The 22,973-nt window shown below is 38.3% G+C and overlaps 1 protein-coding gene across 3 annotated transcripts; it reads left to right on the forward strand.

The window, feature by feature from the left end:
* On the forward strand, positions 1–10,784 carry OTUD6B (OTU deubiquitinase 6B). Of its 3 annotated transcripts, none has more exons than XM_053962294.1 (7): positions 1–146; positions 2,621–2,775; positions 3,805–3,900; positions 5,298–5,610; positions 7,105–7,166; positions 7,751–7,857; positions 8,360–10,784. In XM_053962294.1, the coding sequence occupies exons 1-7, from the start codon at positions 56–58 to the stop codon at positions 8,442–8,444; spliced, it is 909 nt and encodes a 302-aa protein (XP_053818269.1). In that variant the 5' UTR covers positions 1–55; the 3' UTR covers positions 8,445–10,784. The 3 variants fall into 3 exon arrangements, with proteins under 3 accessions (XP_053818269.1, XP_053818275.1, XP_053818279.1); XM_053962300.1 differs by lacking the exon at positions 1–146 and adding an exon at positions 359–377; XM_053962304.1 differs by lacking the exon at positions 1–146 and adding an exon at positions 2,447–2,465.
* The last annotated feature ends 12,189 nt before the right edge of the window (positions 10,785–22,973 follow it).

Below are 22,973 nucleotides of genomic sequence, written 5' to 3' on the forward strand. Positions count from 1 at the left end.
CTCCCGCCTCCCGCCGGGGTCGGGGGTCAGCCGCGCCCGCCGGCTCCGGGCGCCCATGGAGGGCTCGGAGGACGAGGAGCCGGGGCCCGAGGGGCCGCTGCAGCAGCTGCTGAAGCGGCAGCGGAAGGAGAAGCGGGAGCTCCAGGGTGAGGGGCGCCATGCCCGGCGCAGGGCGGGTGGGGAGAAAGGTGGGGAGCGGCGGCGGGGACACGCGGGGCCGGCTGGGCTCGGCGTCCCCTCTCCGCCTTCCCTCGGAGGAAGCCCCACTCGGCAGCGCGAGTAGCTCAGAGGGGCGGGAGGGACGGCGGCGGCTGTGGAGGACGGAGCAGCCCTGGCAGTGCCCGCGCAGGGGGAACGAGGACGGCGGTAGCGAAGTGGTGCGTGCGGGCAGCGGCGTGGCAGCCGGGCTGCGCTGCCGGGAGCAGCGCTGGTCGTGCGGGCGGCCTGCAGAGCTCGCCTTGCCGTGGCCTCGGGAAGCGGGCGATGCGCGGGAGCTGAGACTTAATGCTGGGCCATTGGCATGATGTTCGCGGTTTGGTACTTTGGTTTCAAGTTGAAGAAGGTGTGGTTTTTTTAAGGCATTTTAGATTGAAAAGCCTGCATAGGGGTTCTTCTTTGCCCAGCCTGTTACGTTTCTTCATTCCAAGTGCAGTTGACCTGAACTGAATTTTCACGTCCTGTCCAGCCATAATAAAGTGTCTCTAGTAAAAGATCTGAATTGTCTTACAGTGCTTCAATATGAACTTGTAACACTTTGCGAAGGAGGTCTGATAGATGGATTCTGTTGAGTTTCATAGTTGTTATAACATTTTTTGTTAAGCCTTTTCTATTGCTAGTATATTGATTCGGCCTTTTCCTTGTTTGGTTTTTTTGGTATGTAATGAGATAGACCCATCTGCATCCTCTTAACAGAGGGTTAAAGAAGAAAGGAATCAGGTTGCATATTGTCACTAAATCTATAGGAACTTACTGTTTTGAGATGCCTGTTCCTCCCTCAGAATCGGTTGAAATTGAAGAGGTAAAGGAATCAAGCATTGTCCTAGGTGGCTGGGGTGCATGGCACGTTGATTGGGAGTGGCTGAGGAGCAGAGGGTTTTTACACCTTAGAGAAGGTGGTAATGGTAGTTCTCCATTGCCAAATGGTGGGAGGGGTATATACAAGGCAGAGTCCCTTTCTTCCCAGTTGGGAGAGGCAGGTGACTTACAGGTACACGTTTGCCTACTAGTAAAATACATTCCTGGTATGTGCATTGATAGCTTAGTTTACCAGAAGTTTACCAGAGAGCAAAACTGTTTGTAAGAATTAACACAAGGTGCATCTCAACCTCTGAAAATCCAACACCTTCTCCGGTTGATGGTACTTGTCTCCACAACCCCTTCCCCGCTTTCCACCACCCATACTCTTTCCTGTGTATTTGTGTGTGCCTTTTATGTTCTGGATTCCCTTCTCCTCTATTATGTTAATTTTAATGAATAAATCTGCTTTTCTGTCATACTCAGCTTATTCATCTGTGGGGCTGAATGCTTAACATAAATCTTTCAGTATGAGCATTCTTCCTGCCTCCCTTTGAAAAGTTTTATTATCATTGCCATCATCTTCAGCTCAATTGGGTCAGTCAAGGATGAAGGACAGGAAAATGTACAGCTGATGAATAGCAAGCAGGGTGTTAAATAATTGCTGCTGTAACTCTAAAACAGTGAATACAGAAGTGACAGAGGTAGGGGGAGTGTTCATTTAGGAACACATGAGAAGAAGAGAAGACTATAGGGGAATGTGGTTGTAGTTTCTGCTGCGCAATGGATGGAGCCATATTCATCAAAGAATGGAGACTGGACTAAAGACACAGGCTGAAGGGCAACAAGAAAAATCTTCATGGGAAGAATAAGGGAAAATATTTTCATAGCAAGAATAATTAAATACTGGGAAAAAAGTTTCCCAGAAAGGTTACAGAATGCCTGTCCCTGGAGAGTGTACAGTCACCTGGATACTGTGACTGTGCATCTGAATTAGCATAACCTGATGCAGCTTTGAATTCAGCCCCACTTTGAGCAGGAGGTAGAACTAGGTAACCTCTGGACACCATTTCTAACCAAACTATTCTTTGACTTTAGAAATGAAGTGTTGAATTACAGCCTAGAAATACTTAGGGACTTTAATCAAGATGTTTTTGTTTTTGAATACCCATTTTGCTCTTAGAAACTTTGTCTTAAGGATGGGTAAACTCAGTTTTTAATTTTAGTCTGCTGCTTGTATGATTAAAAAATTGCACATCTTTCCTGTGAGATTTGGTATTTTGATGCCCACATAATCTTTCTGAAGGCAACAGGCCACAGTCTGCTGGATTGATGAAGTTCATATGTATTTTTATTACTAACCTGGCATAAGTTTTTCTCTTCTTCACAGAAAGAAAGAAAAGAAAAGGCAGTTTGCATCTTTTAAGAAAAAATACAGCCATTTCGAAAATGTGAGGATTAGAACTGTCAGTCTCACAGCTAAACGATAATACTGATTTGTTGATGTTTGTAAATTAGTTTTTCTTTGTGACTTGCAGTCATTTTCTGCAATGATCATAGAGTATATATTAAGAAATAATGTTTTATTTCACTGCTTCTCTAACAGCAAAAATTCAAGGCATGAAAAATGCTGTTCCCAAGAATGATAAGAAGAGACGAAAACAGCTGGCAGATGAAGTTGCCAAACTAGAGGCAGAACTTGAACAGAAGCACAAGGAGGAATTAAAGCAGCTGAAGGAAGCTTCACCTGAACAGAATAAGGTAGGTGCCCTAACTTCAGCTGAAGTTATACAGGTACAATTTGTGTTAGGGCTTTTTAACTTTTAAAAATTATGATGAAATAATACTTCAAAGTAGTTATCCTAGGCTTCACAATATTAGTAATCCCCCATGTAATACTGGGGGATTTTTGTTGAGCACTGTTGAGAGAGTGGCTTGGTTGCTTAAAGAATCACTGTAAAAGATATTTCAAAAGCAGGTTTAATATAAATTTGCAAAAGCATGACAAAATTCGATGGCAAGATTTACTCTGGTACTGAATCCATGGAAGAGGCGTACAAGGAAAATCATTACACAAATGCCAAGCTGCAACAGAAATTAAATGTAGGGTAGGAGGAATGATGCACCACCACAAGGAGTATTTTGTGTTGCTTTTAAGGCTCCATGGGTAACTCAGTTATGTTACAGAATTATTTTTTTAAGTTGCTGTTACATTGCCACTCTGGTTATCTTAGGTAGACTACTCAAGTATTGATAACATTCAGCAGGTGTTTGACTCATCCAGTGTGTTTTGTCTTGCAATTTTGTCAACAGTGTGACTGATCTTTTTGTATAGCTCATACAGTTACTGAGTTAGGTTTGTGATTTTTCTAGAGAAGTTTCAACTCTCTGTGTTTTTCTACTGCTGGTTATGCTCTGATATAGAGGATGGACCATTCTGCTTTAATTTTCACAGAACTTGCTGATGGATGTTTGGATACCTCACTGGCTGGCACGATGAGGAAAGCTTTTCCTTTCAGCCAGTAAGCAGTTATCACACTCCAGTATGTTAGAGAACATACAGCTTAAATTTGAGATGCACATAACTCTGTTGGGACTGCAGAAAAGTAATGAAATGCAAGACAGTAATTTGGGATGTGAAATGCTTTGATGGCTTCTGTGCTATACATGGATCTTTGTGGTTAAACTTCATAAAAATAATCTGGAAGAGAACTTAAAACTGTTTCAGAAGATGCATATCTTAGTTATTGCTTATATTAATAAGAACATTTAACTTTTTTTTCCTTTTAGACAGATTCCATAGTTGATGGGGTTGCAAATATAGAGCTTGAAGGAGTAGAGCAGCAGATTCAGCATCATCGAATATCAAAAGCACAGAAGAGGCGGGTATGACTTCACATTAAACATTGTGCAAATAACTGATTATGTTCAGCTAAACTTAAGTGTAATAGCCAAAGGTAAACCATTTTTTGGGGGGACATTACCTGGGTAATTCTGTATTGATGCTCTACCTACTGGGTGCCTTGAAAATCTGTTAAACTGCTGCCTAGAGATATGTAAGGATTTTATAAATAATAGTACTTTTCTACCCTCAGCCATGAGCCAGGAATCAGAATAGGTCAGAAAATGGGAGCCATAAAGAAAGAAATTATGTAAAGCAAATGATTTTTGAAAGACTTCCAATAAAAATATTATTAAATAAGTAAAGTAGTTGAATAAAATACTATGTGGAAATTATGCAACTAGTAGTACTTAAAACATTATTAACAAAAGACCTTCGATACTGAAGAAATTCTTTTAAAATATTAAAAGAGCTGTTAAGAAACACTACCTAGTGTCCTGTTGCGTTAGGCTTAGTTCTGATTAAACATCAGATGTTGTGGTGGATTAACATTCTCATTCTACCTGGTCAGGGCCAGGGGAACACTGCTTTATTGCATATTTCATCCCCTATTACATGTTCACTACAAACATGTTAAAAGGATGTTTATAATTCATGGCACCATGTCTAGGCAAACCAGGAAGTCTGGTCTAGTTTTCCTATATTCTTCTTGCCTAAACCAGTCTGGTCTTGATTTGTGGTGAATTTTAAGCATGAAAATGGAAAGATCATTCTTCGTACTGCTTTTTTATTTGTTTATTTACTTTGGTTCTTGTACCCTTGTTAACATCAGCATGAACTTACAAAACATTCTATGAAAGTAATTTTTTTTTGTATTTTTACATTCCTACTAATATTCTCTACATGAATTCTTATCCATCCTTTAGGTTAGGAGCAGTCTTTTTATGACGTAGAGTACCTGTCCTGAGGGAGTTTCAGTTTCATGAGCTCTGTTATGCAGTCATATACTTAATTGGCAGATCTCACACTTCTTATGAAAGAACGATATTTTGTGATGTTTAATTAGAGTTCCCATACTTGAATGTTGAAATAGTTGATCCTGAAGAAAGCACTGTGATTAACAGACTTTATATGAGCGTTGTAAAGTGTTATTTCGCATGTTGATATAATTAAGATTTCTCTTGTCATATAATTTTGGGTGTGGTTACCTGTGGGAGGCAGTTGGATGTAGCATTTGCTATATCCTTACTTAGCATTTGCTAAAGTTTGGGTTTAGGAGGTCCTCAAGATCAGGTAGTACTGATTCAAGACAAATATTTTATAGCTAAGAATGTACTGTGAAAACATGGGAAGAGTTAGAAGCAAGCACTAAGCCAAGAACAGTATGGGCATATTCTAAATTTTAATATTAGATGTAATTTTTTTGTGTGTTTAATCTAAGGAGAAAAAAGCTGCTTTGGAGAAAGAAAGAGAAGAAAGAATAGCTGAAGCTGAGATACAAAATCTAACAGGTGCTAGACATCTTGAAAGCCAGAAGCTTGCCTGCCTATTGGCAGCAAGGCATTTAGAGATTAAACAAATCCCTTCAGATGGCCATTGCATGTACAGAGCTATTGAAGATCAGCTCAAGGATCACCAAAATTCCTGGACTGTTGCAACTCTGAGGAACCAAACAGCAAAGTATATGCAAAGTCACTGTGATGACTTCTTGCCTTTTCTTACAAATCCTAATACCGGAGATATGTATAGCAGAGGTAAGACTTGTAGCACATGAGATTTTAAAAACTATTATAACTGTTCCTGATAAATCTCAGTTACAGATTAATTGGGACTTTTATGGTGTTTGTAACTTTGTTACTCTATTGTGTTCCATGGAACACAGAATTATGATCTGTTATGAAACTTGGTGCACTTGGACCTCTAATTAATATATTTTTAAAATTAATCTAGGAAATATTATTCCCCATTGGAAAAAAAAAGAACAAAACAGAACTGGCTGGTTATTAGATGATGTGAACTCATTCTGGGATGTGATTTGTTATTATAAACAGCTTGTCTACCAGGTTGGGATGATTTTCTTGTCAAGTTTTATATTGGTGTTTTCAATGTACACAGGAAAGCTGTTAAAAATGGGTGTGAAATTCAATCAAATCTGTTTTGTAATAGTTTGAATAGATGCATTTTCTTATTTTACCTTATTTTTCCGTTGCAAAGTATTTTGGAACCATTTTTTACAAATAGACTAAACTAAAAAATATAAAGAGCTTTAGTGTGGAACAACGGTGTAGGCTGAGTAAAAACAGAGTTTGTGTACCTCTTATTTGAGCAATACATGATTTATTCATTATGCCTGGAACACCACAAAAATGACTGCATAAATTTCATTAACTTAATGCTATGCTTGTTAAATAGGCATTGCTGTGGATTTCATGTGGTCACTGGGTGCTGTCTTTCCCATGTTGACAGAGATTATTGTCACGGGCTAAATGTGTCCCAGGAGAATACTGAATAAAATTCTGCACAGCAACAGGGAGTTGTGCTTTTCTGTTATAAAGGAAATGAATGATAAGTCATTCTGAGCAGTCTTCAAAAAAATCTGAAGATTCTTCTTTCTCAAAATCTGTTTGTAAGGTTAAAAAACTTGAAGGTTTGTAATTTATAAACTTGGTTTCTGTAGAACATGATCTGAAAAGATTAGCTATTTACAGAGGAACTATTAAGAATAAATACTTCAGAAGTTAAAAACAAGGCAGCTAATCTGGAAATTTAAAAAAACCCTAGCCAACTGTTTACCAACATGCAGTTGCAAGATTTTTAAAACGTACCTGACACCTGGTGAATGTAAGAACTAGATATACTACTCGCTATATACTCGCTATATATAATATACTACATTCTTTTCTAAAGTTTCTAAACACTCTCTGAAACTTAACATGAAGGAAACTATGCAATTTCATGTGTGTTGTTACCTGTTGTTCTCTGAATAAAAAAACTAAAGTATTAGCTGTACTTCTTTTTCTACTCTTTTTTTATTCCTCTCTTCAGTCTGAAATTTTCTTTTCAAAACAGAATGAGTTTGGGGTTTTTTTGACAACTGCTTTTCTCTGCTTTTCTTCAATGAACATACATATTTTCCTTTATAATGTGTTTCTACTTTTCTGGCTCTAGTTTGCACAATCAGTGTTTTTCCTCAGTTGCTTATTCTCAACCAAGACAAGAACTAAATGTTGTCTTTTCTTTCCGTGCAGAGGAATTTGAGAAATACTGTGATGATATAGCAAATACAGCTGCATGGGGAGGTCAGCTGGAAGTAAGTATTGCAGTGATAATTTTTGTTTGTGAAATTCTGAAGTGGGTGAATATACATTAAAAATAAGGGTCTCTTTAGAAAGAATACCTGAAGGCATAAGGGAACATAGTCATAAATAGCTTATTAATAGCTATTTCTTGTGGTTATAGGTTGTTTTCCCACCATCTTTTCTGATGGTGCACCACTGTTCTGATGTATTTGACAACATGCAAGTTAATGAATTCATTTGATAAAAATATCATTAGAATGACTGACACAGTGAGTGGGAAGGTTAGGTTAGGTTGTGGTCATATAAACTGGAACTTCACAAAATACGTATTTATTTTAATCTTATTTTTTATGAAAGAACAGTTAGCAAATCAATGAAACTAGCCCAATGTCGTATCCTTTAAACAATGATTAGTTTAAAGCATGCTGTTTTCAATTAAAGTTTTTAAAGTTAAAATAATTCTGCTTATTTTAATAATTTTTGAAAATATTTCTAATGTTATGCTTGAACTGTCTGCTAAAATTAAATGCCTGGTCTTCTTGTCTCCTGGCTACGTTGTCTTTAATCCTGTTTCTAAATTGTTTTTGCCTTAAAGCTAAGGGCTTTGTCACACATTTTACAAACACCTATTGAAGTGGTGCAGATGGATTCTCCTCCCATTGTTGTTGGTGAAGAATATTCAGGCAAACCAATAACACTTGTGTAAGTATGTAATTTTATCACTTAAATTTAGTGCGCTTATTTCTGTAACAGAGGGCACAGCTTTGATTCTCATCTGCTCTTTTATTTTCTGTTATACATCTGATGTTGAAACACTGCTTGAGTAATGGTTGTGCAGGTCAGAAATTATTTGTGATTGACACACTTACTTTGGAGAAATTGTAATTAGACAGTGTCTGATGTATATCAGTCACTGATTTAGAGAATGCTGCAAGGTCATTTTACCTGGTAAATAATTAGAAAATAATAATGATATTGATACAAGATGGAGGAAACTTTTTGCCTTCTTCAGAGTATTTGTCAAATTGTGCCTGGAAGTCACTAGATTTAAAAATTGTCTTTATTAATACTCTTCTATGTAATGATCCTATATATTTTTGTTGCTAAAACTTGGCTTTATTTCAATTGTCTTCCAGTGCTGTTACTGTTGGCATGATGTATACTTTCTGTTTAACAGAACACTATTTCTATAACTTTTTTTTAGGTATATGAGGCATGCCTATGGATTAGGAGAACATTACAATTCTGTGAAAGTTCTAACAGACACTGCTACAGAGAACAGCAGCTAGCATACAAAAGTTGTACATTCACATGGATAACAGTTGCATCGTTATGTGTTGGGCTCCAGGAAATTCCCAGTATGACTGGAAAGTCAATGGCATGGATTATATTATTTTAATTAAATTTTAAATTTTAATTATTTAAAAAAATTTAAAAAAACCCAAAATAAAAGACCTGCAAGATTTGACTATACATCAGACGTGGCTCATGATTAAACCAAACCAAAACTACACAACAATATTTTCGTATTAATTATGTTTAGAAGGTCTTCTGAAAAATGGTGGCTGTGTAGATCAGGTTTTTTTCCGTTGAGCTTCCTCCCAATGCTGCAGAGAAAATATCAAGTAGTAAAAATTCATTTTGGTTAATCTGCATTTCTGCTGAAGATTTAAGGTTAACTGAAGGTCCCTGTTCCATTATTTCAGATTTTCATGATAATGGAAGAGTTCAGGCATTTGAAATAACTGATTGTATTTTGCTTATGGAATATCATCTGCTGTGTTTCCGTAGTCCTATCAGGATCTAATTTCAACAGTGTAGTATTGATTCCCTTCTTTATTTGGCAGAGAACATCTGGAGGTAAATCCAGCAGCAGAATATCTTGGCTTGGCTGAATGAATCGCAGTCTTTGTAAAGACTTTCATGTAAGATTTTTACCAAGGGACGATGTAGGGGTTTTTTTGGAGTTGACAGTAGGAATTCAACTCTTGTGCATTGTTATTTATGACTGTACATTGTACTGTCAGTGCAAGTTATCTGCACTGTTCATTCTGCATAGTCTTTCAGCTGTGCATTTCAGTGAATCAGAAATCTTACAAAGCTCCTCAGTGTCTTCACTTGGGGTAGTGAAACTCATCTGAACTTATCATCTCTGGATCTGCTGATCTAAGCACTTTGTCATCTAAAATATGATGTTTTATAATGCTTAAAACAGCTGGTTGCACACAGCTGTAGAAATAATCACCTTGGGTTTTATCAGTAACTAAAGGTGATCTGGAAAGTTAAGTTTATTTTAATTGCTTCTTATGATGCGCAGAGACTTGAAAGATTTTAACATGGCTTGACTTTTTACATTAGAAATGTAGATTGTTGTCTGTAACTGTGACTTCAAAATTAGGAACATAATGAAACCAAAATTTTAATGCAAATGTTTTTTAACACGAGAAGTGTTTTTTTTTAATTTTTAAAAAGCCTTAGCCAATAAAAGAATTGTCTGTATTTTACTGCTGCTGAGTTGGTTTGGAGAAAAGTGGTTCATGTAAAGATTAAACACCTTTGCCCTGGTTTGGGGATTATGACCTAACAGTATGTATCTTGTAGTCCTTCAGTAAAGCTAGCCTGCAGACTTACATTCCTGGAACTTAGAAAAATCTGTTCTTACTTAAGAGGGAGATAAGTCATCACTTTATGGGTCAGATTATGTCTGATTTAAAGCACTTTGAGAAAAAGGGAGTAAAAAATTACCAGATAATTACAGCAAGAGTTTTTTGACAAGCAGTTCTTTAGGATGGTGCCTGTCAGGAAAACAAAGTATTAACCAGATCAGGAGTTTTTACATTCTTATTTATCTGTTACAGTGTAACAACTATAGCTGGTTTATATACCAAACCAGCTGGCTTACTGTAAAATTTGGTTTACTACTTCGATTGTATAAAACAATGGTTTTAATTTCAAACACAAAATAGGATACAACAGCATGGAAAAAATGTTTCTATTCATAGTACCATTACAAATGTCACTAAAATAATAAGTACTCTTCTCTGCATTGCTTAGAATTGATGTGATATAAAATGCACATGCTGCATTTTATAGATACACAGTTCTTTGGTTTATTTGGGTATCAGTTTTGTTTGATTAACTGAGAAAGAAAAGATGCCAGAATCAGGGAACACCTGTACCAAGAGTTTGTCATGGTGAAGATGTTTACAGTTTGTATAAAGTTAAATAATTTAATATAGTGAGTGAAAGATCCTTGCTCATGCTGTATGGGACTTGCCAAAAAGTAATAAATCGGTTTATTTGTGGCAAATCTTCTTGGGGTCAGTTTTATTTTGTACTTAAATACTTCACTTATTTCTTACTATGAATAAACTATCCATTTACATTTTAGGATCCTACTGTAATATGAATTCTAAAACAACTGATTGTATTCAGGCAGACAAAGTTTCATTCTCTATGAAATGAAGTTGTTTCTGAACAAAATTTATCCTTTGCGTTTTAGCAGTTAAACTTGAGCTCTTCTGAAAAACTGTATTTGAACATACTGTTGAACTTCCCCATGCATTAAAAGTATGAAGTGAAACTGAGAGGGGGGTCTTCTCACAATAAAGCTTTTAACTTCTTTGTCAGATTACATTTTTCTCTGCAGAATAACAATGTTTACTTTGTGTTTCAGTAACTTTCCTTGCTTTTATCTGTAATTCAGTTTCTTCAGCTGCTATTTCTTTTAAGGACTGTTGAGTATTTTTTGCAAGATTAATTGAGATTAGTTGCCAGCAGGAATGCTCACATGAACAGGAGGGAAGCTGTCTAGTGGTCTGCAATAAATTGTGTACAATATTCTGAAAGGGAAGAACTTATTTGTTGTTGAAAACAGTAGTCACATGTGGCTCTTAGTGCTTGTCCTTGTCCCTTTCACTTACTCTGCACCAGTCTCTGCTCTCCTGTCCCATTGTGTGGGCTGCAGGCAGCCCCAGAAAGGAGATGGGAGGTGGTGGCAGCCAGAGGGAGTGCAGATCTGTCATAATTTATTTAAACAGTACATGAATTCGTCTAATAATTTATTATTTGAATAGTAAATTAGTTCAAGATTTTTTTTTTAAAAGAAAGAAATTATATAAAATGTGATGAAGCAGTGATGTCCCTTGTGCACATTTGTACAATTCTCTTCTTGTGTTTCTGTATTTAAAAATATTGCACAAAGCTAAAATGGAACTTTTTTATGTTGAGGGTGGCAGAGCAGTGGGACAGGCTGCCCAGAGAGGTCATGGAGTCTCCCTCTCTGGGGACATACAAAACTCACCCATTCCTGAGTAAGCTGCTCTGAATGATCCTGCCTTGGCAGAGTGGTTGGACTGAATGATCTCCAGAAGTCCCTTTCAACCCTTGTGATTCTGTAAGACACAGTGAAGAGGGAATTTTTTTCACAACCGCTTGCTTTGAGGCAAAATTGTCAGCAGGAAGACTTTTTGCCTTGTCTCCATGCTCTGTTCTTTTTAATAGACCATTGAACAGGGGCTGTGACAGGCTTCAAGGAAAAGAAAAAAGCAGTGTTGAAATTTTGGATGTATGTAGAACACATCCCCTCTGCTCCTGTGACTCAAGGAGTAAGATGTGCTGGCAGCAGTGACTGGGTACATCTGCTGCTTGTGGGATGGTGGCTGCCTCTCAGCTGAGTTATGCTTGAGTATAACGTTGTTTTGAATTACAAGAGTGAGAATTCCTGGAGCTACATGCGCGGGTGGCAGTAGAGTCAATGGGGTCAGGAGGGGCACTCCCTCTGACAGTTTGGGCTGTGCATTTTCACAGAATCACAGAATAATGAGGTTGGAAGGGACCTCTAAGATCATCAAGTCCAACCTATGCCCTAACACCTCAACTAGACTATAGCACCAAGTGCTATGTCCAGTCTTTTTAAACACATCCAGAGATGGTGATTCTACCACCTCCCTGGGAAGACAATTCCAGTACTTTATCATTCTTTCAGTGAAAAATTTCTTCCTAATATCCAACCTGTACCTTCCCTGATGTAGCTTGAGACTGTGTTCTCTTGTTCTGTCAGTTGCTGCCTGGTGAGAGACCGACCCCCACCTGTCTACAACCTCCCTTCGGGAAGTTGTAGAGAGCAATAAGGTCACCTCTAAGCCTCCTCTTCTCCAGGCTAAACACCCCCAGCTCCTTCAAAAGTTGCTCACAGGGCTTGTGTTCCAAGCCCCTCACCAGCCTCGTTGCCCTCCTCCGGACGTGCTCAAGCATCTCAACATCCTTCCTAAACTGAGGGGCCCAGAGTTGGACACTGCACTCAGGGTGCGGCCTCACCACTGCTGAGTACAAGGGAAGAATGACCTCCCTGCTCCTGCTGGCCACATTAGGAATTGTCCTAATGCAGGCCAGGATGCCATTGGCTTTCTTGGCCACCAAGGCACATTGCTGGCTCATATTCAACCAGCTGTCGACCAGCACCCCCAGGTCCCTTTCTGCCTGAACACTGTCCAGCCACACTGTCCCCAGCCTGTAATGCTGTAGGGGATTTTCGTGGCCAAAATGTAGAACTCGACACTTAGACTTATTAAACTTCATGCTGTTGGACTCTGCCCATCCATCCAATCAATCTAAGTCTCTCTGCAGACCCCTCCTTCCATCCAACAGATCAACACAAGCTCCCAGCTTAGTGTCGTCTGCAAATTTACTAATGAAGGACTCAATGCCCTCATCCATGTTGTTTATAAAAATATTAAATAGAACTGGCCCCAGCACAGACCCCTGAGGGACACCACTGGTGACTGGCCCCAGCTGGATGCAGCACCGTTCACCACCACTCTCTGGGCCCGGCCATCCAGCCAGTTCCTAACCCAGCAAAGAGTGCTCCTGTCCAAGCCGTGGGCTGCCAGCTTCTCCAGGAGTGTGCTGTGGGAGACAGTATCAAAGGCCTTGCTGAAGTCTAAATAGACAACATCCACAGCCTTTCCTGCATCCACCAGAGAGGTCACCTGGTCATAGAAGGAGACCAGGTTGTCAGATATGACCTACCCTTTGTAAATCCATGCTGACTGGGTCTGATACCCTGGCCATCCTGTAAGTGCTGTGTGATAGCACTCAGTATGAACTGTTCCATTATCTTACCTGGTACTGAGGTCAGGCTAACTGGCCTGTAATTACCAGGTCGTGAGCCACGACTCTTGATAAATGATGGAGAGTGGCTTTGCAAGCTCATCTGCCAGCTCCCTCATCACCCTGGAGTGGATCCCATCTGGTCCCGTTGATTTATAAATATCCAAGTGTCCCAGCAGTTCTCTGACTGCCTCCTCTCGGATAACAAGAGGATCATTCTGCTCCCTGGCCCACCTACCAACCCCTGAGGACAGTTGTCTTGAGGAAAAGCTGTCTTACCACTAAAGACTGAGGCGAAGAAGGCATTAAGCATTTCTGCCTTTTCCTCATCTTTAGTTACTAGGTTGCCTGCCTCATCCAATAAGGAACAGAGGTCAGTTATACCCATCCTTTTACTATTAATATATTTGTAAAAACTTTTTTTTTTATTATTATTTTTAACAGAAGTTGCCAAGTTAAGTTCAAGTAAAGTTTCCCCAGTTCCTCCCTCAGCAGCACGGATTGCCTTGCAGCTTGTGGGTTCAGTGATGTGACAGTGACTGAGTGAAGACAGGCAGTGTGCCTTTTGTGGGCAGTGCACACAAATGGAGCTGTGCTCAGGGCAGTCCTGCTCTGACCCTGCAGAGATGTGCTGCATTAGTGGCATCTGCAGGGGTGCAGCTGCATTCCTGCCAAAGGAGCCAAATGATGAATGTCCCGGAGATGGCCTGAAAGCTTTGGTGAGAGTGGACATCAGCATGTCCCATCTGCATCATCTGGGTACTTTGGGCTGTCATCTGTCATAGGCCATGGAATTGTTGCAAGTACAACTTTCTATTTTTAGCCCTTGAAACACAGCCTGCCTCCCTCTGTCTGCCAGTGGATCTCCTGGGATGTATTTATGAATGATGTATTTTTTTATGCCTGTGTTTATTACTTAATCTATAAGAAGTTAAGCAGACTTAAAAATAGTATCTAAAACACAGGAGGCATTTTCGGTACTTTCCTTGTCTCCAGTGAGAATGCCTACCCACCAATTCCTTTGTTTTGAGCAACTAATAAAAGCAACAGATGGTTGCTTTTATTGATTGATCACTAGAGGCATATGATAGATGTACTTTTGAACGCAACTAAAATCCTTAGCAATTGCCTCTGTATGTTAGAAACAGTTATATAATAAAAAGAATTATTCATGCACAAAAATATTTGGTAAAATTCAGAATAAACTGATGTAGTCTGTGTTGAAGATTAAATAAATACATCAAGGTGTTAATTGAAAAGCTTTATAGTATTTACAAGTTAAAAAAATTGGAGTGCATAAACTTATATAGTAAGCAGATTAAAAAATATTCCCAGGAGCTATATTTTCTGCAAAGGCTCCCTGAACTTCATCAGTTTTGCAAATATTTTGTCATGATATATGAAGGAGTTAGATACGTTAAGAATCTGACATGCTGTGTTTGCCTAGAAATGGAAACCTTCCAGATGTGAGTAATGCTGTTTTATTTTTTATTGCTCTTTTTTTTCTTTTCTTTTGAAGTATAGTATTATGAAAACATTTGAGCAAGATCTCTTCTTTGAAATTATTATGCAAATCATGAAGATGCACACTGGCAATTGCATTCTGGAAGGTATATGAATATTCTTTTGAGAAAGCTAAGGATGTGGAGATTTTAAACTAGTAATTCTTCCACACGTGCATATATATACACACATATATCCTCTAAAATCAAAATATAAGTATAAATATGCAATAATTTGTCATTAAATCCTAACAAGGCTCCACTGAATGGGGAAAGAGTGAGGGGCATTTAATGGAGAAGCATTTTTCTTTTAGCTGTTTGCAGAATGTTGGCACACAAAACAAAGAAACAGAACAGGGAAAGTAGTTGTGAACAGGGGATGCCTGCATGAAATGCACAAAATTATTCAGTGTTGAGGAATATTCTGGGTGCTGGTGGCTGGGTGTGCTACGCATTGCACCCTGGCTGGGGGGAAGTGGCTGGAGCCTCAGGCAAACAGCTGTGAGTGTCCTTTTACACTTTAGTGCTTTTCAACAGTTACACCATATTTATCAGCAGCCTCCAACATTCAGAGTTTGGTGAGCTCCTTGTGAGAGTGTTCTGTAGGTTCACTGGCAGCTACATTGCATCTTCTTCACTGGTTAGTGAAACTACAGATTGCATCAATGGATTTTAAAAACTTGATTTTGATCTCTGGTATATTTATTAGTATTAGACATACTGTGCTTAATGTTGCTGATTCCATTGTAGTGCTTGCTGTCTGGTTGATCTGCTGCTTGCATGTGTTATTCATCTGCTTCTGAACATTTTATCACAACTTTTGCAAACAACTGAAGAATTTGAGTCGACTTGGAGATTTTTGAGAAAAACTATGGGGGGTAAGGAGCTGGAGAATGTAATGCAAGAATGCTTTAAATCCAAGTTGAAAAACTGATGTTCAGTAAAAAGCAATGAAGATACTATTAAGGAAAATTATTCTCCTGATCTTCCAAATCTTTGTATTTTAGATTGTACATTTTAGTTGTGACAAGTGAATTTTTTGTTTGTTTTAAATAAGAAGAAGGTGGATGTCACACCTCTGATAGAATCTGTAAAACCTGAGTACATACTGTCACTTCTAAAAGAACCTTAGCTTTCCCTGTCTTAACAAGTGATATTCCCCCTCTTGTGGAAGGACACATTACAAAAATGATAAGGGCCTTTTTCTAGTTAGACCATTTGGGAATTCTCTTATTTTTCATGAAACATTTTTGATGTTGTCATAATTATCCACATAATTGCTATGTCCTACTTGTGCCTGGCTGAGAGCCTTCTATCTACTACTCTTGCCACAGACATCACTGGAAATGAAAAGAAATGTGAAATATCTTATGTGGGTACAGACTCTTCAGAAAGGACAGGCTGGGAAGGTGAGGGGGAGAGGGTTAGCTTAGTGCTCCTCTGTGGGACTGGTGATGGGGTCTGTTCATAGTCCATGGGTCAGGATCAGAGAGGGGTGGCATAAGTGGGCTTGTAGTGGGTCCCTGGTACACACCAACATATTTCATATTTTTATTAAAGTTTGTTGATAGTGTAGACATTTTGCACAGTTTGAGCTCCCTGGTCAACTCCAATGCCTTAATCTAAAAATAAGGCAAAGCAGACTAAATTTGAAAAATTTTGCTTCATTATTACAATTGAAGATGAAATCTCAGTAAATCCTGTGTCTGAAATTCTGTATCTTTGCAAGACTTCTTTATACATTTGAAGAAGAGCACACGCGACAGGTTATTTGTACAACATAATAAAGCAAGTCTCAGTAGAGGATTTCTGATAGTCTCACTTCGCACAATGTATGGTACACATCACAATGATGCATGCACCATCGAAGTTTGTCTGATGCACAAACTAAGGTATTATTACTTTCACAGAGTGGCCTTTCCAAAACTCATTAAAAATGTTACATGAGTATTGAAATAGTCTTTATAAATTTCAATTGCATTGGTATGCAACAGTTTGCAGTCAGAAAACATAAAGATATCATTTTCCTTAGCCCCATCTCTGCCAGTGTTCAAGACCAGATTGGATGGAGCTCTGAGCAACCTGGTCTGCTGCAACCCTCCCATGGCAGGGGGGTTGGAACAAAGTAAACTTTAAGGTCCCTTCCAACCCAAACCATTCTATGATTCTGTGATCATTTCAAGGACTGAAATCAAATATGTATTTTAATAAGGGAGAAGAAATCCAGTCCTGCACTGTGCACTGTAAAAATAGATGAGAACTACTGAGTATTATATTAGAATCTAAGTAAACAGGCCAAGAAGGGAATGAACTGGTAAAGGTATAAAGCTTGATTTTTATTTGTTAAAGCACTGTACATGTCAACTATATATTGTTCAGAGTAAACTCTCAGTAAATTTTAATTGAAGAACCTTAAAAATTACAAAAGTAACTTCACTTCCAAATTTTGCACATAGTACATCTCACAAACATTTCCTTTTGAAGTATTGAAGTGAGGGAATAGATAATCCATAACTATACCAAGTAACTCATATTATATTTTAAATTTTGGAACTAAGATTCTGCATGTTGCTCACATGCACATGGACATACAAAAAATACATAGACATAAAATATATGTTCTCCATATTTGGTACTTTCTTCAGTTTGTTTTCTAAAGTAATGCAATAGTTAAACAAATTTCTGATGTCAGGGGTGAATGTATCACTGGCACACAATGCACATGATATTCTGTTCATTCAGTTAATGGCTTCGAGGCTAGTTTAACCAAGTATTTGAAGAACTATACACCAAGATTAAAGATATGTAATGAATATCTTTTTATCTCTTAAATGTAGTCACCTGGTTTTATAATAGCATAAATCAAAAAGCAAAGTGGTGGATGTGGGGTGAGAATATGGGTCTCAAAACTGGGGAAAAAAATAGTTGAGGAAGTTATTAGTGGCCTCAATAACACATTTTAAACTGAGCAAGTACCTTCCAACAGTTTACAAAATACCAAAATTTGATCACATTTTTCTAAATGCAGCGTAAAACAAATGAGTAAACATGAAGCATGATTTTCAAATAATATTTTAGTTTTAAAGGGATCCCTGGTGATCCTCCAGACTGACATCCAGCTCACAGCACCACTAGTTTCAGATAGAACAAATTATTCTGTCTTTCGTTTTATGAACATCATCATTTATGTGGAAAAAAGGGAGGGAAGGCAACTGAGAACTCCACAGACACAGTCAGAAGAGAAATGCATGTTCTGTGACCTCAGGCTGCAGGTCCCTTGTTTCTGTGTCCATGCCAGTCAAAAGGGCCACCTCAGAAAATTTTTATCTGAAGGTTTCCCCAGTTTGAGCTGAGTTTTCCAGTTTCTTCAGGCTCAGTCTCCTAGGTCATGGTGAGGGAGATGTTTGCTTGGTGTTTTCTGATCACATGGATTGATAGAGCCAGCTGAGAGAATAGAGCAGCTTTATAGGTATTTCTGCTTATTCAGCCTATTTATAATACTGGTGTGTTGTATTCAGTAGAATTAACTCACCTGATTCTTATTCCTTTAGACAAGTGTTTCATTCCATCCTTATTGTTAACTCTGCTGTATATGAGCTATCATGCTTAGTGCTTTTCAGATAAATAATTTTATTGGAAAATAGCTGAAGAGTTACAGAGACTGTAATCTTCTGCTAGGGATTGTTTGAGTTACTGAAGAATTGGTTATCAGTTGTTTCTTGAGACCCCCAGAGCTCTCAGCTGTGTACCCTGGTGGTTGTGAGCACATTGCTTGGCAAAGAAATCTGCTTACCATGTTTGGGCAGATGGGGAGCAACTCAGCCTTCATTTTCTGCTTGAATTTCAGTTTGTCATTTTTTGTTTGCAATTTTCCATTTCCAAGGATCTTTTTTTCATGATCACACCTCCCTCTAGTTTAGCAGCAGCTCCACATCTAATTAAAGCAGTTTCTATTTCTTGCACCTCTTTAATAACGGTGTTACAAGGCTGAACTGGACATTACAAATGAACTTTATCACACAGCACTAGCTATCCCTCTCAGCAGATGCCTTGAACTTTTACAATTCTCCCTGAGCCTTTCTACATCATGGAACCAGTCCCAATGAGCATAGAGTTTCTGATACACTTTGTTATGTGGCACCAAATACTTTGCTAGTTGGATGTAAACTACACAAGTTATTACACAGAAATTGCTCATTTCATAGGCCTTTCACCTCTTTCAAAAAGACTTCTCCATCTCAGAGTAGGAAATAATTTCTTTGCATGTGCAATTCTTGCTGTGACTGCCAGTAAGAATTCCACCCATACAATGATTTTTTTAAAAATCTGGATTTCATCCATGAGTATCTGGTCTCAGGCCAGGGAGTTGATATCAAATAGTTTGCAGCAGAAACTCTCTGTTAAAACTCATAGAGTATGTAATGAAAAGACTAACTTGGAAATGGAATGTCCTAAATTCTTTGGCCATCTCCCTCAGCCATCCAGTCCTCAAGACATATTTGCATTTTTATTTACTTTCTGAAGCGCTGATATCCCTAATTTTTCCCTAGATACTCTTGAAGTTATAGAGTTTTGGGAGTAAAAGATTTGTGTGTTGGACAATGAACTTTCAACCCCATATGAAATGACATAATGCAGTTAGAAACTGCTCTTGAAAGAGACTGAGGTGGATATGCCTCATTCCAAATGTGGGTGACTTAAGGGGTCCCATTATGGAAAAATAAATGGAGCTTAATACTCATAATTACTTTAGCTGACATGTTTAGCTGAGCAGCAATAAAACATACATCATCTTAATATATATTGTTAATCTTGCCAATGATTTATACTATGCAAGCTGAAATTACCTCACCCAGTTAGACAGAATGAAGTCAGTGAAAAGCAGCTAAGGATAATTAAGCTAGACAAAGTGGCAAGTAGGTTTTTCACCGCTTAATATATGCTATTATGAATTATTTAAATACTAAAAGACAACATGAAATTCCTTTCTTTTAACCATAATTGGTCCTGCTGTGGAAGTGTTCAAACAAAAAAAATATTTCAGATATTTCATAATAGTAAATAAACATGGTTTTATTTCATTTGGAGAACTGTATTATAATGTGTAGATTTTAGGCTAAGATCTCCTACCTTGACAGTCTTCTGATAAATCATGGATGCAAAGTAACAAAAAAGAGACCTTTGCAGTTTGAGGGGGGTGTGTCTGAATACGCTTCTGCTTGGGAGAGAACATTTTTGTTTAGGTGTGTTTCTTGCAGTCTTTTCTAATCTGAGAGAAGTCAGCCTAGTGATGACAGGAACTGGGAATCTTCGTAATAAGAGAAAATAAAATTGTGTACTCCTCTACCTTTTCTATTTAAGATTATTATTCTTTAGATAAAACGTACAGAATTAATACTTCTTGTGATATTTTCAAGCACTTTAACATAAAAGGAGATAATTATATTTTATTGTCTAACAATCTCCTTTTCAATTTGGCAGTCAAGGCAGGTTTTATAGCATCATTGTGCAAGATGGGCTTCTAAGGTTTATATACTTTTTAAGTACTCCATAATGAAAATCAGATGAACAATTTCACAAAAAAAAAAAAAAAAAAAAAGAAGTAGTAGTTAAACCTAAGATTTAGAGAAAAAGAAAATCCATATGTTTTTAAATCTTTTCTCATTGTCATTTGTAACAACTTGGAGCAATATCTTAGTCCAAGATTTCAAACTGAACAGGTTGGCTCTTTAGTCATGGTTAGGCAGTCGCTTAAGGCCACCATCACTTATGTTCTCTATGCCAGTGAACACAGGAAAACACAAATTTCTTCAAGGCAAAGGCCTGATTTAATAAGCTGGTTTCTTACACCAGCTGGTTTCTTAAAGTTTCTGGTTACTCCTAGCTTTTGTTTATGACTGAGTTGTAAAGGACATGCTCCTATGCAAGCCTAATTTTTATGAAGTGCTGTGAATTAAATTTCTATGCTGTCAGTGGAACACAGGTGCATCTTTGTGCTTGTTATACGGGCCACTGACTTGCTGTGGTTGATAAGGCCATAGAGGTTAAAAGTTTTGTCTGCAATATGATGAGTTGTACAATGGGAAAGAGAATTGCATTACACAAAGATGTGGGATGAGAAATTGAGATGGAATTGCAAATCGCTAAGAAGTGTTTGGATGTGCAGTTTCCAGATAAACAGGAAATCCTGAACCTGTTCAGCATGAACATAAATATCTATGGAAGTAAATGAATTTTAAAGTGGCCAAAGTATTTGGATTTTAAAACTGTTATTTTTCTGGTTCTGGATGATCTTAGAGAAGAAGATTTACAGTACTATTCATTGAAGGACTGAATATTTGATTGGTTTCTTATACAGCTGCTTAACTAAAGACTTTATTCTGGTTTATAATTTATAGTTTTATAAAGCATTTTAAAGACATCAAATATGAATGCATTTTGGGTCCCAGTGTATGGAAAGGAAGATGGAGGATGGTTAACACCTTGGAAACCTAATTCTCTTAAAAGCCATTTGAATGTGGAGCTACTCCCAGCCAACAGTAACATCTGGATTTCACAACAGCTTAAATAACTTTCCAGATGGATGTTGCTTATGTTCCCATTTCCATAGACACAGCTGACATTGTGAAAAAAGAGTGAGAAGCTTGAGGATCTGTTTACAGCATCTTTATAGTGCTTAACTTTTTCTTACTGGCAAGTCATCCATTTCATGGAGCTTGAGTGTCATAGAATTGTCATGGTTGGAAGGGATCTCCTGAGATCGTCCAGCATAACCCCCTGCTCAGGCAGTTTAAATCTCTTGGCACATGTCCTGGTTTTGGCCCAGAGCAGCGGGAGGCAGAATGGCCAAGACCATAATGTTACTTGATACCAATTTATGTGATTGCCAGGGGTAGGGGAAAGGGATTCTCTCTTGTTTTCAAGATGAAGGACATTCTTTTCCACTGGGAAAAAGCATGGTGTGGTGGGAAAGAGTCAGATGGCATTCACTGGGTTTTTCTGTGTTAATAGTTTCTTTATCTTATACCTTTTGTTATTAATATTGTTGTTGTTATTGTTTGTTTTCTTATCCCATTGCTGCTTCCAGTCAATTGTTCTTATCGTAACCCGTGATTTTCACCTTTTATGCCTCCAATTCCCAGCTCCATCCCTGGAGTGGAAAGGGCGAAGGGAAGGAGGGAAGGGTGAGCAATCAAGCTATGTCTGTTCTGGGAGAGTCCTGCTGGGGACACTGAAGTGGGGAGTACAATTCCTAAACCACAACAGTATGTTAGCTATGGATAGGAACAACATTTGGTTTCTGAAGATGTTACACTGACTGTTGAATAGGGAGTAATATGAACACAGTGTCTTGAATTCTGAAGGAGACATTACTAATCTGCTGGAAGCATTGCACAGTGGGACCTCGCCGGGGAAAGCGGGCAGAAGGGCTGCTGCAGCCTGCTGCCAGGCTCTCTGCTGGACCCTGTGTCCTTCATGTGCTCCTCTCATTTTAAAGTTTCTGAAGCAAGCTGAGGGCAGTTTGTCCAGCTCAGGTGGGCAACGTTTGTACAGAATGGAAGTGAAAGTATATATAAGTATTTAAAAATGCAGCATGAGGATTTTTAGGGGTTTGTGAGGATGGAAAAACTTCTGGGATAGCACTGAAGGGCTGAGTATGCAGAAAAAGGCAGAACTGATGTAACCTTATCCATACTGACTTTTGGCTCTGTTTTTTGAAGTGAAATCTCCTCCAAATTTTGCTCAGTTTGCAGCTCAAAAGATGCGGGCAATAAGCAAAAAATGAAGCAGTATGAACACTGAAGGGTCTGATGCACAAGTTCATTTCCTGGCCCTCAGTTGCTTATCAGCGTGGATGTTTTCCATGAAGTTCAATCCTAGTTACAATATTATTTATACTGCAGTATAAATAATAAATAAATAATAAATTAATTTCTTCTTCCTAAATTAAAAATAATCCAAGTTGGTTTTTTGATTTCAGAAAACTTATGTTTCCTTCAGCAGCATTACTGTCCGTTCCTCACTCAGGGTTGTATATGACATGACAGATAACAATGGCCCTGTCCTAAAGATTTCTACATTTAAATATTAATCTTGAAGACAAAATTTGAGTGTAAATTGTGTCCTTGGAAGCCTTTGGACCTTCAAAGACATTTAGAAAGGACCAACACCGTACAGAACATCTGACAGAAAAAGAATTCAGCA

The sequence above is a fragment of the Vidua chalybeata genome, chromosome 1, assembly GCF_026979565.1.
Source record: "Vidua chalybeata isolate OUT-0048 chromosome 1, bVidCha1 merged haplotype, whole genome shotgun sequence".
Taxonomy (NCBI): domain Eukaryota; kingdom Metazoa; phylum Chordata; class Aves; order Passeriformes; family Viduidae; genus Vidua; species Vidua chalybeata.

What these genes read in the sequence shown, in the direction of transcription:
- OTUD6B (XM_053962294.1), top strand. Translation starts at nt 56, where the DNA reads ATGGAGGGCTCGGAGGACGAGGAGCCGGGGCCCGAGGGGCCGCTGCAG. An exon ending in CTTCACCTGAACAGAATAAG is followed by an intron (nt 2,776 to 3,804) that starts GTAGGTGCCCTA and finishes TTTTCCTTTTAG; the next exon opens with ACAGATTCCATAGTTGATGG. An exon ending in CGGAGATATGTATAGCAGAG is followed by an intron (nt 5,611 to 7,104) that starts GTAAGACTTGTA and finishes CTTTCCGTGCAG; the next exon opens with AGGAATTTGAGAAATACTGT.